The following is a 14,549-nucleotide window of genomic DNA, read 5'->3' as shown; positions in this document are numbered from 1 at the left end:
GGTGGGCCCTGATTGGTTGTTAACAGTGGGTTATGATTGGTTGCTTTTGGACCAATCATGAGGTGCCGGATATGCAAATTTGAGGGATTCTAGTGGCCAATCAGAGCAAGGTTTCGAAGGTCAGGTTTTTGGAAGGGAACCAATCATGGTAATTGTTTGCTCTCTGAGAAACCTCGGCAGACTCGCTGGTGTGCAGCTTCCCACACCACCCCATTCCCACATCTAATAAAAATGCAATGTTAAAGCCAGTAGATGGTGTGGCAGTTTAGGTGGCTGGATTCCACATGGCTGACTGCACAGTTAGATTACCAGACACAGCAGCTTGAAAAACATGCCTGGTGCTTATGTGTGTGCACCCAGAAGCAAAAAGTCGTTAAGGACCTGTAGGTAAGTGGCAGGCACTAAAAGAGGACAGTGGAGGAGAAGGGATTGCAGCATGGTCTTCCTCCCTGGAGGGTGCCTTTTCACTTCCTCTCTCGTGCTTTCTGTCTCTCTCTCTGGTGAGAGTACAGGCCCTCTGGCAAATTTTTAAAAAATACAGTTTTATTGTCATACTCAAGGAGTTTACTGAAACAAAAGTATTTATTTCTCGTCTCTTACTCAGCCGGATTTTCTTTCTATAGTTTCTTTCTTGCCTCTGCAGTACCTTATTCCCATAAGCAGAATGATCTCTCATGATTAAAAATAAATTAAAAGAGACAAATATTTGTGTATATAATTTCAAATCAATGCAGTGCTCCCAGACTTTCTAAGAGACATTTTTAGCTTCATTGTAATTCAAAGTACTTAAATATTTATATCACTTTCCAGTTTTTTTTTTTTTGTTTTAGAGAGAGAGACGTTTACTATAGAGTGAATGTGCTTGCTGGAGAGACAGACAGAAAGTGAGAAATCACCTCCGAGGGAGGATAGCCACACCACAATCCCTCCTCCTCCATTCTCCTCTTGAGATTCTGGGCACAAACGCACATGTGCCCGGCATGAGTTCTAAGCCACTGCATCTGAGACTTAAACTGCGGTCAGCTATGTAACGATTATGCCATTTGCTGATCCTTTACTTTCCAGCTTTTATCTTTGGACAGAAATATATCCTATTCATGTCAAAATAAGGTTTCATATAATGGAAAAGCAGCAGAGTTTTGATGATGGCGAATAATTAGCCTTTTACCTTCTAAATCTTATGCCATGAAACAGAGAACAGCAGTTTATGCAATGAGAAGGAATATGATGAACTCTTAGGATGTAAAATAATTATATAAAGTGCTTTATTGATAAGCTTTCAATGAAATCTTTTTCTCTGCTCATTTTTTTAAAGACAGATTTTTGCTATAGAGTGTATGCACTTGCCAGAGAGACAGAGAGACAAAATGTGATCTGTCAATAAATAGAACTTAGATTGGGGTGTTATTTCTTAAAATAGCAATGTTGTAATTGATCAATCTTGATGCTGTTCAACATGGCACAGGTGGTCTGAAAAGTATAATTTGGAATAATAGTATCCTCTGCCCTTTAAAGTCATCAGAAAGTATATAGTATCCTCTGCCCTTTAAAGTCACAGGCAAAAGATAATTTTAAAAAAAGGAGGGGCTGGCAAGTGGCATGGTGGTTAAGGGCATTGGACTTCCACGTGGCTGACCGCAGTTCATGACCCGGACCTGGTGGCTTGTTGTCTCACTTTCTCTCTCTCTGTCCCTCTCTGGTCAAATTAAAATAAATAAAGAAATAAAATGTTCGATGAAATAATTTTTAAAAAACACACAGAAGAAAATTTACGTGTAGCAGCTCACATTGTATGGAAGGAGTCATCGCTAGAAGAGTGGGGGCTACAGTCATTCCTCCTGCTCTCTAGAGGCCAAAAGTCATCTTAGGCCAGTGTCAAAGAGTCTATAGAACACTAAATAAATTACCAGTGAATTAAACCTACCATGAAGACTCAAAAAGAGCATTTTACTAATTCGATGATTAAAAAAGAGTAAATGTGTACAAATTTTAGGTAAACTTATTTAAAAATATCCAACATGTATGTTTGTTGTACCGTTGACATGATCAAGAGAGAATACAATTGTTTGTGAAAGCAAATATTTGGCATGTTTATCATTGATCAAGACTAGGAGAACTGTTAGAGATCTTTCTGGTAGCATGGTGTTTAATGCAGCAGTTTCGCACATGGCTGACTGCATGGTTCAAGTATGGAACCTGGCAGCATGGAAAACTTCCGGGCCTGTGAGTGCCCCAAATCCTGAGAAAACAGAAGAGAAGGGAGGAGAATGGGGGGAAAGGGATTGTGGTGTGATTATCCCTCCTGGAAGTTTCTTTCTTACTTTCCCTCTCTCTCTGTCTCTGTGTCCTGTGAGCACATATGCCCTAGAGCAGAGGGAAAAAATGTAAAAAAGATCTTTCTAGAAGAACCAGAATGACCTCTTTGCTGAAAATGTGCCTAGGACACTTTCATCAACATTATTAATCCCAGCTGTCAAAAAAAGCACTGAGGACTGATCTAACTTCCAAAGTAGTTTGTGAATTACAGTAATACTCCATTGAAAGGAGTGTTTTTTCTTACTTCACCCCTAGATGACTCAGTATTTCTACAATACAGAAAATGGAAGCTCAGAGGGGAATGGAGAAAGGATTGTGGCATGGCCATCCTCCTTGGGGAGAGAGGAGTTTTTCTCTCTCTCCTCTCTCTCTCTCACTCTCGCTCTCTCCTCTCTGTGGTGAGCTCATGCACCCTATAGCAAAACAAAAACAAGAAAACAACCCCACAACATAATTTTCTCTGCTTTTAACCTTTCTAAATATTTATCTTTTCTTTTCCTCATTTGACATATCATACCAACACTATAGATTTTCATTTTGTTAAAATAGGTTGGAACTAAAGTAATTTTCTTAAAATTGTATTTTCTGAGAAAATGAAAAATGACAATTGAATCAAGAATTTCTGTGTGTTAGGGAAAGCAGAGACTCTGTTCCATCTGAATAATTATAATAAAAGCTAAAACTGCCAGTGCTCTTCCCTTTTCTCTTTATAAATAAATTAGAACATTAGGGACCAGCAGATGGTACAGTGGCTATGTCGCTGGAATCCCATGTAGTTGACTTTGATTCAAATCCCAGCCCTGGTGGCTTAAACTCATGTCGGGCACATGTGCGTGCATGCCCAAGATTTCGAGAGGAGAATAGAGGAGGGGATTGTGGTGTGGCCATCCCCCCTGGGGAATGATTCTCGCTTTCTCTCTCTATCTTCTTGGCAAGTGCATGTGCCCTAAAGAAAAAACCTTTTAAAAAAAAAAAAAAGAATTTTAAAAATCCACAAAAAATACGTAAGTCCATGTAATTCTTACTCAACAATAACTGCCATTTAGTAGATTACATCAAATCTTTATTTGCTTTCACCCATTACACATTTGCGTAATTTGTTATTTTCTAATTATATTTGTGCTGCTAAAACATCTTATTAATCTGGGCCAGAAAACCAAATTCTTGGTAATTTGTAAAGACTGTATAAAGCTGGTAATTTTGCAATGAAAACTATTATTTCCCAGGCAAAACCAGGAACTGTACCCATACATACACATGAAACTGCCTTAAAAGGAAAAAGAGGGACCAGCAGTTAGCGTAATGGCGATGTCGCTGGACTCCCATGTAGTCGACCGCGATTCGAGTCCCGGACCTGGCAGCTTAAACTCACGCCGGGCGCGTGTGCGTGCGTGCCCAAGATCCCAGGAGGAGAATGGAGGAGAAGGGATTGTGGCGTGGCCATCCCCCCTGGGGGATGATTTCTCACTTTCTGTCTCTCTGTCTCTCTCTGTCTCTCTGGAGAGCGCACACACCCTATAGCGAAAACCTCTCCAAAAAAAAAAAAAAAGGGAAAACAGGGGGCCGGCAGGTGGCATGGTGGTTAAGGGCACTGGACTCCTACGTGACCAATCACAGTTCAAGTACTGAACCTGACGGCTTGCTCTCTCTCTTTCTCTCTCTCTCTCACTGTGTTCTTCTCTGATCAAATTAAAATAAGTAAGTAAATAAGTTTAAAAAATAATTCTTAAGAAAAAAGAGGAGGAAGGCAGGATGTGGGTGACCTGTAGCTCTCCTTCACCTTGAAGCCGATGTTCAAATGCACACCTTCCTGGCTATTGGCATTTTTTCAGATGTTTCTTGAGTTAAGAGGGGCAGGAATTATACTCAACTGAATAGCATGAAATAAAGCAGATGGCTCCTGAGGAGAGGCCTTCTTGGGATGCGACTACTGCAACAGAAACCTGTTTCTGAGAACGGTACCGGGATGAGTCAGCACAGACAAGAACGACGGGTGATGAAGAGGATGCACTTTGCCTAGCTCTCTATTTTGATCTATATTTATGTTTCAGCTGTTTGAGAAAGTCAAAGAAGTGTGTCCCCATGTGCATGAGAAGATCAGAGCTATTTCTGCGGATCTCAACCAGAATGACCTTGCCATCAGCAAGGAGGACATGCAGGAGCTCCTGTCTTGTACAAACATCGTCTTCCACTGCGCAGCCACCGTGCGGTTCGATGAGGCTCTGAGGTGCGGCCCCTCCCCCCCTTGTGCATGTGTGTGTGCGTGCACACACGTGTGTGTAAGTTTCTTATGGTTTCTGTAAGGAAAAATGCATCCTCAATGAGAGAAAAAACACAAAGCAGCCAAAATTCTCCAAAAAACCCTCATCCAGAGATAGCCATTTAGTATTTTAGAAAACATCCACTTCAACTTCTATGTACCTAAGAGGAAATGGCTATGTGTTCACTTACAAAATGTAACAGCCTGTTGAGAATGTCTTGCAACCTGCCCAATTATGTGTAAGGATATCTCTCATTATCGAGAACCATTATCTGTAATGACTACTTCGCATCCCATTGCGCATGTGTATAACATTCTCAGCCAGTTCTGCATAGGTGGGCACTTGAATTGCTGTAGTTTTTCACTATTATAAACAACTCTGCAGTGAGTCTCTCTCTTTCTATATATATGTTTATATAAATAAACATATAAATATTTTTTTCTCCTCTCTTTGTGTGTTCTCTTTGGAGTAAATTCCGAAGGAGATATGGAGATGTAATTATTACCATATATAATGGAGATAAGGAGATAAAATTCCATTGTCAGATATGTATCAGGTGCACTCAGGTTATGAGCGGTTTACATGTTGTATTTAATGCTAAATTGCTCTTGATGGACAATGTCACCTTTGGGTGACATCAGTTTATACTGTTTTCTGTGTACATGAATGCTCATTTCTTACAGTTACAATGATACATGTAGCTTTTTAAAAGAATTATTTATTTAATTCCATTTGGTACTATTAATTAATTAACTGATTAAAATTTGACCAGAGAGAGACAGAGAGAGAAAAAGGAAAAACAAGAAAGTAAGCTGCCAGGTCCAGGACTGGAACCACAGTCAGCCAGGTCAGAATCTAGCACCTTTAACCACCACACCACTTGCCGGCCCCTGTAACTTTATTTTTAATGTTGCCAATATGATAGTGGAAATGGCATTGCATATTCTGATCTTTATGTCTTTAATTAGAAAGGTTGATAATGTTTAAATGCTTACTCATGATTTATTCTTTTATGAAATGCCTATTTATGTTTTTTCCTATAGTCTATAGACATATTTTGTTAGTAATTTAAAGATTTTTTTGAAGAGTCAATATACTCTTTGTCTTTTGTGAAGCTCAAAATATTTTAACAATTAATCCATTTATTTTTAAACTTTATTATTTATGCAGTTATTCATAATTTTAACTAGGTTTCTTATAGTTTTATTTTTCCATTCAGATCTTTAATCTATTTAAAATTTATTTAGCTATGAAGAGGAATGTCAGGAAAATTCTATATAGAGAAGAGTGAAATAGCGTGAAGGCAGCTACTAGCTTTATGTTTTCCTAACAGATGGTTAGCCTTAATATTTATTAAGTGATTATTTCACTCTTTATTTGAAATGAAATTTTTATAATAAATTATCAATACCAGTCATTTTAATTAATTTGTATTGTATTAGGGCAGGTATACCCACAGACACTCATTTTTTTATAGAATACTCCTGATTATTCTGATTATTCTTATCTATTCATACTTCTTGATTAAATTTAGAATAACTTTGCCAAGTTTTGAATAATTTTGGAAGTTTGTTTAAGATTATCTTTGATATGAAGGTTAAATTAGAAAATTTTAACATATACAATGTATTTTTATTTTTTTATTTTTTAAATTTTTTTGGAGAGGTTTTTGCTATAGGGCACATACGCTCACCAGAAAGACAGAGAGAGAGAGAGAGAGAGAGAGAGAGAGAAAGTGAGAAATCCACCCCCCCAGGGAGGATGGCCACACCGCAATCCCTTCTCCTCTCTGGATCTTGGGCACACACGCACACGCGCCCAGCATGAGTGTAAGCCACTGGGCCAGGACTTGAACTGTGGTCAGCTACATGAGAGTTCAGTGACATAGCCATTACACTAACTGCTGGTCCCCATATTTATAATTCTAATTCTTACTATCCAAGAACAATGTCTGTTCAGTTTTTCTGTTAATATTATGACCCTTAATGAAGTTTTATCATTTTCTTTATATGTTTATTTATGATTATTTTTATGTTTGTAAATGTTCAGGGGTTTTTTTTAGAATTACTTATTTAATTTTACTTATCATTTTTAAAAATTTGAACAAAGAGAAAGGGAAAACGAGAAAGTAAGTACCTTGGCCTTGGTCAGCCCCTTGACCACCATACCACCTACCAGCCCCAAGTGATCAGTTTTTAATGTGACTTCTTTCCATTTATTCTACAATTTGTTTATATATAGGAAAACCAGTGATTTTTTTTCATAATTGGACCATCCTACTGAATTATCTTATTTCCTAGTTTTTTTTAATATAAAGTTGCTTCTGTTTATTTTCCAGATATACAATTATATAATCTAAGGGTGATTATCGTGACTACTTTTTCAATGCTTTTATCTGTTTATTTTCCTCTCTAATTTCAAGACTGGTGCTTAGAGCAATGGCACATAGTACTAGTATTTGAAGGCATTCTCCCTCATTTCCTCATCCTGGCTTTTAAAGCAGTGTTCTTTTCACCATTAAGCATGGCATTAGCTACTAAATTAAAATATATGTTGCTTAATCATTTTCTTCCTTTTAGTAGATGTATTTACTTAAATTGGGAATGGATGCTAGATGTCATTTACTAACTTTACAAAAATATCATGTAATTCGTTTTTCTCTTTTTGAGTTAATAGGTTTCCTGCTATTGTATAAGCCACGTAATCTTGAAGAACTGTGTCATTGTCATCACGTGCTGTGCTTTTATAACTTCATATAGTTTACAGTTTATATAATATTCTTTAGCTATAATGTGGATTTTGACATTAATTTTCATGTCAGACCTGAACCGTTACACTAGCAACTTATATTGCTCATTTTAAAATTCACTGTTTCTCCTCGCTAGTTTATTTCAATTTTCCAACTTCTTAAGTTAGATGCTTAATTTATTTATTTTTGCTCTTTTAATAGTTTTATAAATTCAGAGGATTTTTTTCACTCTCAGTTGATTAGAACCAAGTAAGCTCTAAATACAAATAGTGTCTTATAGGATTTATGTACAGGAGATACATCAACACATGACACATTTCAACAACTGTGTAATCGTAGACCATGGTCCATCCTTTATTCCTGTTCCTTTGACCAACATAATCTGATGGTATGCTAGTTATTAGAGTAGGTAGGTTACAGCAAGGCCTGATGCTGAGTCCCCTAATCAGATTCTCCTTTTAATCCTCCCCAGACATGCCGTGCAGCTGAATGTCACTGCCACCCAGCAGCTCTTGCTGATGGCCAGTCAGATGCCAAAGCTAGAAGCCTTCATCCACATCTCGACTGCCTTTTCTAATTGTAACCTGAAGCACATCGACGAAGTCATCTATCCATGCCCTGTGGAACCAAAAAAGATCATTGACTCCTTGGAGTAAGTTGGATCAAATGAAAGAGTCAAGGGGCGGGTAGATTGTTCTCTTTGATTCTTTTTAGTCACTCATTAATGAGATATTAAGTAGGGCACCCTTAAAACAAAATGGTTTGATGAAGTTTAAGATTGCATGGGAATGAGGGCAGCAAGTGGTGTGGTGGATAAGGTGCTGGACTCCCACGTAGCCAACCATGACTTGGTGGCTTGCTTTCTCACTCTGTCTCTGTCTGGTGAGTACATGTACCCTGTAGCAATTTTTTTTCTAAATGGTAGTAATAAATAAAATTAAATAAACATTTCACTTTAAAAAAAAAAAAAGAAAAAAACAATTGCTAGGGCTAGCAGGTGGCATGGTGGTTGGAGCACTGGACTCCCACATGGCCAACTACAGTTTAAGTCCCAGGCCTGGTGGCTCTCTCGCTCTCTCTTTCTCTCTGTTGAGTACGCATGCCCTATGGCACATTTTTAAAATAATAAATAAATAAACCTTTTAAAAGAAGATTGTATTAGGAATATTGGGAATACTGTACATAAACATGGTTTCTCACTTCTCAATGAACTCCACAGTGTCACTAGATAAAGGACGTATAATGTATAGCATAAAGTCTCAGAATAATTTTGGAGTCAGATTGATCATTTATGGCTCCACACCTTCTCTTTGTAAGAATTTGAGCAAGTTCTTTGGGCTCTCTGAGCCCCAATTTCTTCCTATGTAAAATGGGCTCATTTAATAGTTCAGAGGATGAATTCGGACATTCAATTCTCGCAAACATTTTGTCATGTCACCATCCTCACCCCTTGTCTACCTTCATATCATCAGCTTCTACATATCTGATGACATTTATCTTTAGAAATGAATGTGAATAAATGGATTGCCAGTGAAATTCTAGTTTTCCAGAATAACAGGTTTGGTATAAGTTTATTGTTTTAAATGCCTTTATTAGTTCAAAATTTTGTATTCAGGATCACCCACCCAGCCTCCTTTCTCTATGCTTTCCTTATGGTCTTAAGGAGAAATAGTGTCCCGTATTTATTTCTTTTTGCCAAATTTTTCTCTTCTTGCTGAGCAGAAACCACTCTCTGTTTAACACATAACCCTGGTCTTGGAATAAGTATGTTTCTGTTTTCTGTTTCCCAATCCTTCTGCTCCTTTTTACTAAAGTTTACCTTATTTTTTGTTTCAGTTTTGATTTTTTTTTTTTTTGGACAGATTTTCACTGTAGGGCGCGTGCGCTCGCCAGACAGACAGAGAGAGACATAGAGACAGAAAGCGAGAAATCACCCCCCAGGGGGGATGGTCACACCGCAATCCCTTCTCCTCCATTCTCCTCTCGGGATCTTGGGCACGCACGCACACGCGCCCGGCGTGAGTTTTAAGCCACCGGGTCCGGGACACGAACCACGGTCGACTACGTGGGAGTCCAGCGACATAGCCATTACGCTAACTGCTGGTTCCCTTTCAGTTTTGATTTTTGTAGTTTTTTTTTTTTTTTAAGCGAGATTTTTGCTATAGGGCGTGTGCACTCACTAGAGAGACAGAATGTAAGAAATCACCCCCCGGGGGATGGCCATGCCTCAATCCCTTTCCTCTGTTCTTCTCTCAGGCTCTTGGGCATGCACGCACACATGCCCAGTGTGAGTTTTAAGCCACCAGGTCTGGGACTCAAACCATGGTCAACTACGTGGGAGTCCAGTGATGTAACCATTATGCCATCTGCTGGTCCCAAAGTTTACCTTGTTTTGAGCTTTCCAAAACTCTGCATAAAAAGTATTATAACAGAAAAATTCTTTATTTCATAGTGAATTTGTCACATTTTAATTTCATACAACACTGTGTTTATATTTAAAATATATACCCTAAAAAGATTTAGCTAAATCAAGAGTTCACTCCCTGTAAGGCAAGCATTTTTATTTCCTCTAGCTCTCAGAACAGATATTTTTATCTGTCATTTAAAAATATCTGGGACTAAGAAGAATGAAAGTCATCTAAAGGCTCTGGAGGTTGCTTGAAGTTGCTAATAAATGATGGTTTGCTTAATTGGCACAAAGGAAAATTTCAGAGTTCAGGATTCGCCAGGACAGTTAGAGGTTATTCTGATGCCCCAAGTCAATGCAGGCAGTGTATGAAGCCTCTGAGCATTTTCAGGATGGAACTGGTTGTCAGTTGCCTTCTTCCTGTTGTCACTTGGTAAATGTGATGCTTACGTATGTGAAATGCCCAGGAGCGGGGCAGACCTCCTTCAATTTCAGTTCCCAGTGCTGAGTATCCGTGACTCCCTCCACTCACATGCGAAAGATCATACTGCAGTTGGAGACTGTAAGGAGTCTTGGAATTCACCAAAGGGGAGGGGGACTAGCCAGTGGCCAACCGCGTGGTTTGAGTCCTGGACGTGGCAGCTTGAGAAACACACCAGGCACAAGTGCATGTGTGCCCAAAATCTCAAAAGGAGGGGGAGACAGAGAAGGGATTGCAGACTGCCCCTCAAGGGAGTGCTTTCTCCCTTTCCTTTTCTCTCTCTCCGGCAGTTACATGCACCTGCAGGCAAAATTTTAAAAAGAGAGAGAGAAAGAAACTAGGGTTGTTTTTGGTTTTGGCCAAACAAGGAAAAAGTCAAATCTACCATTTATTAGCTCAAAATTTTGCATTCCGGACCACTGGCCCAGCCTTCTAGCTCTCCACCCTCCCTTACGTTTGCACTGCAGTCACAGGGAGGTTACTCCTCTCCCTCATGCTCTCTGCCTTTGTTTCTGATGTGTCTGCTTCTGCCTCCTCCTACGTCCACTTAACCTGGTTAATTTCTGCTCAGACATCACAGCTCTCTCCTGGCCCCTCTGCCCCCAAGCTTAAGTGCCCTTCCTGAGGGCTCACCTTCCTAATTGCCCTTAACACAGGTCCTTATAAAATCTGGTCACCTCTCTATACCTTCTTAGACAATGTGCTTCACAAAGGAAGAGAATGTTTTTTGCCCCTCCTTGCACCTCCCGTGTTCAGTGTCGTTAAGAGACGGACTGTGACTCTAACCCCCATACCCACCATGCCTTCCCCATCCTTTGCAAGCCTAAGGTCGCTGCTTGTTCAGCCCGTCTCATTTTCCATCCATCCAAAGGCCTCAGCTCCCCTCCTGCTGCTGCTCTCTGAAACTTACTCCCTCGGTCCTGAACCATTCCAGAAAGAAGAAATTTGGTTGTATTAGTACAAAAGCTTTTCTATGTTAGCATAAACACATTTTAATGATAAGTTAGGAGTTGATGCTTTGATTAGTAAGACAAGCAGCATGACCACTCACTGATCAGTGTTACACAAAGAATTTTCCTAGCTCTTATACCTGCCGTTGCCCGATCCTCATCCCAGCTCTCAGAGTTGATTATTCCTTTTGTTTCAAACACTCTGATGAAGGTGGGTTCTAGAAATATAAACGTCCTGTCACCATCCTCACCTCATGTCTACCTTCATATTATCAGCTTCTACATATTTGGTGACATCTATCTTTAGAAATGTATGTGCATAAATGGATTGCCAGTGAAATTCTAGTTTTCCAGAATAACAGATTTGGAACAGTTTATTTTTTAAATGCCCACGACTGAGCAGGAAAGACTAGGTCTTACAATTGGCACTCTTATATTTCAGGCCAAAGTAACTCCTTCTAGGGAAATGAGTGTAGAAGTAAAGGGCATTCGCATTTGCCTAAAAACTTGAAATAACGAGTATTAGCAAACTTAGAACAGAATTTCAAAAATGGATCCATCAATATTTACTGCTTTAAGATATATTTTACAAACCAAGTAAAAAAATGCCGTAAAAAGGGAGGGGTGATGAGTCATTATTGAGCAATCACTGTGAGCAAGACACTTTCATAGACCATTTCTTAGCATAACATTGTAGGGTTGATATTACTATTACAAAAGGCCGGGGAGAGCTAAGTAACTCTTTGAAAGCACTCAGCTGGTAAGTTACACAATTTGTATCCATGGCCACTGCATTCTGAAGCCCCTAATATTTATGGTTTACTCACATACTTGGCAGTGCTAGAAATTAAATGGCACGTTCTTAAGCTATAGGCTCTGCTCTCAAGAAGGTTGCCTCTGCACAACCTGAACAGGGTAGGATGAGACTCATGCTGTGGTGGGAGAAATGGGGCCTATTAAGTCTGGTGGAGTTGAAGGAGGGAGGAAGACACTGATGACAGCGGTGAGCAGACATGGAAGCAGCAGGGTGTAGATAGGTGAGATCGGGCATGTAGTAGAGCCCCTGGAGAAAGAGAACCCAGAGCACGCATGAGAGGCAGCACTTATGTTATGTGTAGGCAAGCAGAGATTGAGTGGTCAAGGGAGCTGCGGTCATCCCGCGGAGATTCTGAGTACCACGCGGAGGGATTGTATTTCATTCCGTAGCCAATGGGGATCCACTGAAGAAGGGCTGTCCATGTGTGTACCTATGAGTGTGTGGGGAAAGTGTCTGGTTGATTGGCTATCCTTTTGTTTCAATCAAACACTCTGATGAAGGTGGGTTCTAGAAATAGCAACATGGTCATGGGGTCGGGGAGAACTGGATTAACAGGGGGAGTAATACACAGGCAGGGAGACCCAGACTGGGATGAGTGATGCAGAGGACTAGAACTAAAATGTGGTAGTGGCCCCCCAAAAATCTATGTGTTTTAAGAAAGAAAAATCAATTAAGACATGGCCACTGTTCTGCATATGGTCTTCCACATATCTTTCAGCTGCCAGGTTAGAATTTGTGAAATTGTCATGTCGTACATTTCCAGTATCAGGGAATTCATTCTGTTCAAGGTCAATTCAATTGGAAATGTTTAATTTCAAGAAGCAATTCCTTTTGCAAGTTAGCCGTGATGTATTTAAATCGTAATTATTTAAATGTATGGAGTGGACTTCTTTTAAACTGGTGATTTCCTAATCAGCCTGACCATAAGAATCCTAAGGACTTGTTAAAAATACAGATCATCAGACTCTCACCACTCCCAAGATTGACAGTGATTTTAATATCCAGGAATTTAGATGTTTCAATCAGAAAATGTGTAATTCTTATTTACGAGCAGGCAAGTTTAGGGGACAGTGGCTTTCTGCACTGAAGTCTTCCTTTGAAGACTGTGCATTTGAAGAAATGCATCATTCATATCCAATAATTCTTGCATTTTCTTTTTCCTTCTCTCCTTATCACCATGTCTTTCCATTCTTAAATGCTTTTGAGTGAAAAGCTCCCAGTAAATTTGTACCTGCTAAAATTCACACTGCTGAAGTCCTACGACCACCAGAAAACTCAGCTCATCTGCCACGTAAAAAAGAACAGGTGTCGTTTCATCCAAAGCTGACAGCAGCCAGCTGTGGCAGGTGTGCTGCACTGAGCGGTGTGAGAAGCAGGGAACCGCAGGCTGCCTGCAGCTGACAGTGTGGCCATCTTCACAGCCCTTTGGGAAATGTGAAAGGAGGTCAGCTGATGGAAAGAAGTATGCCTTTGTGCAAAGAACACATTGTACTAAAAAAGTTGATCTATTCTAGGGGGAAAGTAAAAGCTAATTCCAGCATGTGTGCTTTTATTTTCAGGGAGGTATCGCCTCAAGATGGCTGAGAAAAAAGTGAAAATTCTGTGTACATTACGCATTACCATACTTTAAATCCAAACCAGAGCAGAGTTAAACTGCTTCTTAAGCAAAGTGAGCAATCTCCAGGGCAGCAGGGCAGGAGCCGGCCATGTAGCACCTGACACAAGTGAGGGCAGGGGGAGGTGCTCAGTACTAGCCAGAAGGGAAACAGAGTCTAGATCACATGCATTGGGCTCAGAAATGCCCTTTTCCCAATACCAAGTTTACATATACTTTTTTTAAAAAAAGAATTATTTTATTTAACTTTATCCATTTATTTATTTTTAATTTGACCAAAGAGGGAACAGAGTGAGGGACAGAGGGAAAGTGAGAAAGCAAGCCACCAGGTCCTGACTCAGCCCACAGTCGGCCATGTGGGAGTCCAGCGTGCTTAACCACCATGCCACCTGCCGGCCCCAGTTGGTATTTACTTTGAGCCAGCCCTGCTAAACTGGTCACCTTTGGCCTTTAGTATCTTAACACTCCACTGCCGCTATTGGCCGCTTTAACAATGCTGCTTCCTTCTCTACCAAGACCTCTCTGTTCTTCCTTTCCCACATTCTCCTTACACCTCATCTCCCAAGTTCATGGCTTTCTGTGTATCTTTGTCCATCTTGGCTTCCCCAAACTTACATAACTTAGCCAGTCAAGGCTCCCCCAAGCAAGAGCATCCATCTACTGGATAAGGTAACTGGCTCCTGGGCTAAGAAAGAGACACGGAGATAGAAACCACAATCCTGCTGTTCTGGGTTCGTTGTCCAGTGGAGAAACAGACACATCAGAGATACATCAGCACTCCCACATGGCCAGCCAGGTTCGAGTGCCAGACCTGGTGACTTGCTTTCTCTCTCTTGCTCTCGCTCTTTCTCTCTCTGTGTTCTTCATTAGTCAAATTAAAATAAATAAATAAAGTTAAATAAAATAATTCTTTAAAAAGTCAAGAGAAGAACATAATCCAGACTGGAGAAGGA

General features: G+C 40.0%; 1 protein-coding gene across 1 annotated transcript in view; it reads left to right on the top strand.

The window, feature by feature from the left end:
• FAR2 (fatty acyl-CoA reductase 2) overlaps positions 1–14,549 on the top strand; it is a 77,811-nt gene that overhangs the window by 35,870 nt on the left and 27,392 nt on the right. Inside the window, exons 2-3 of the mRNA XM_027770933.1 lie at positions 4,368–4,543; positions 7,799–7,978. Coding sequence (XP_027626734.1) covers positions 4,368–4,543; positions 7,799–7,978 — 356 coding nt within the window. The remainder of the gene's footprint in view (positions 1–4,367; positions 4,544–7,798; positions 7,979–14,549) is intronic.

This window comes from Tupaia chinensis, unplaced genomic scaffold, assembly GCF_000334495.1.
Source record: "Tupaia chinensis unplaced genomic scaffold, TupChi_1.0 Scaffold000028_1, whole genome shotgun sequence".
Classification (NCBI taxonomy): domain Eukaryota; kingdom Metazoa; phylum Chordata; class Mammalia; order Scandentia; family Tupaiidae; genus Tupaia; species Tupaia belangeri.
This window is presented reverse-complemented; position numbering and strand designations above follow the sequence as displayed.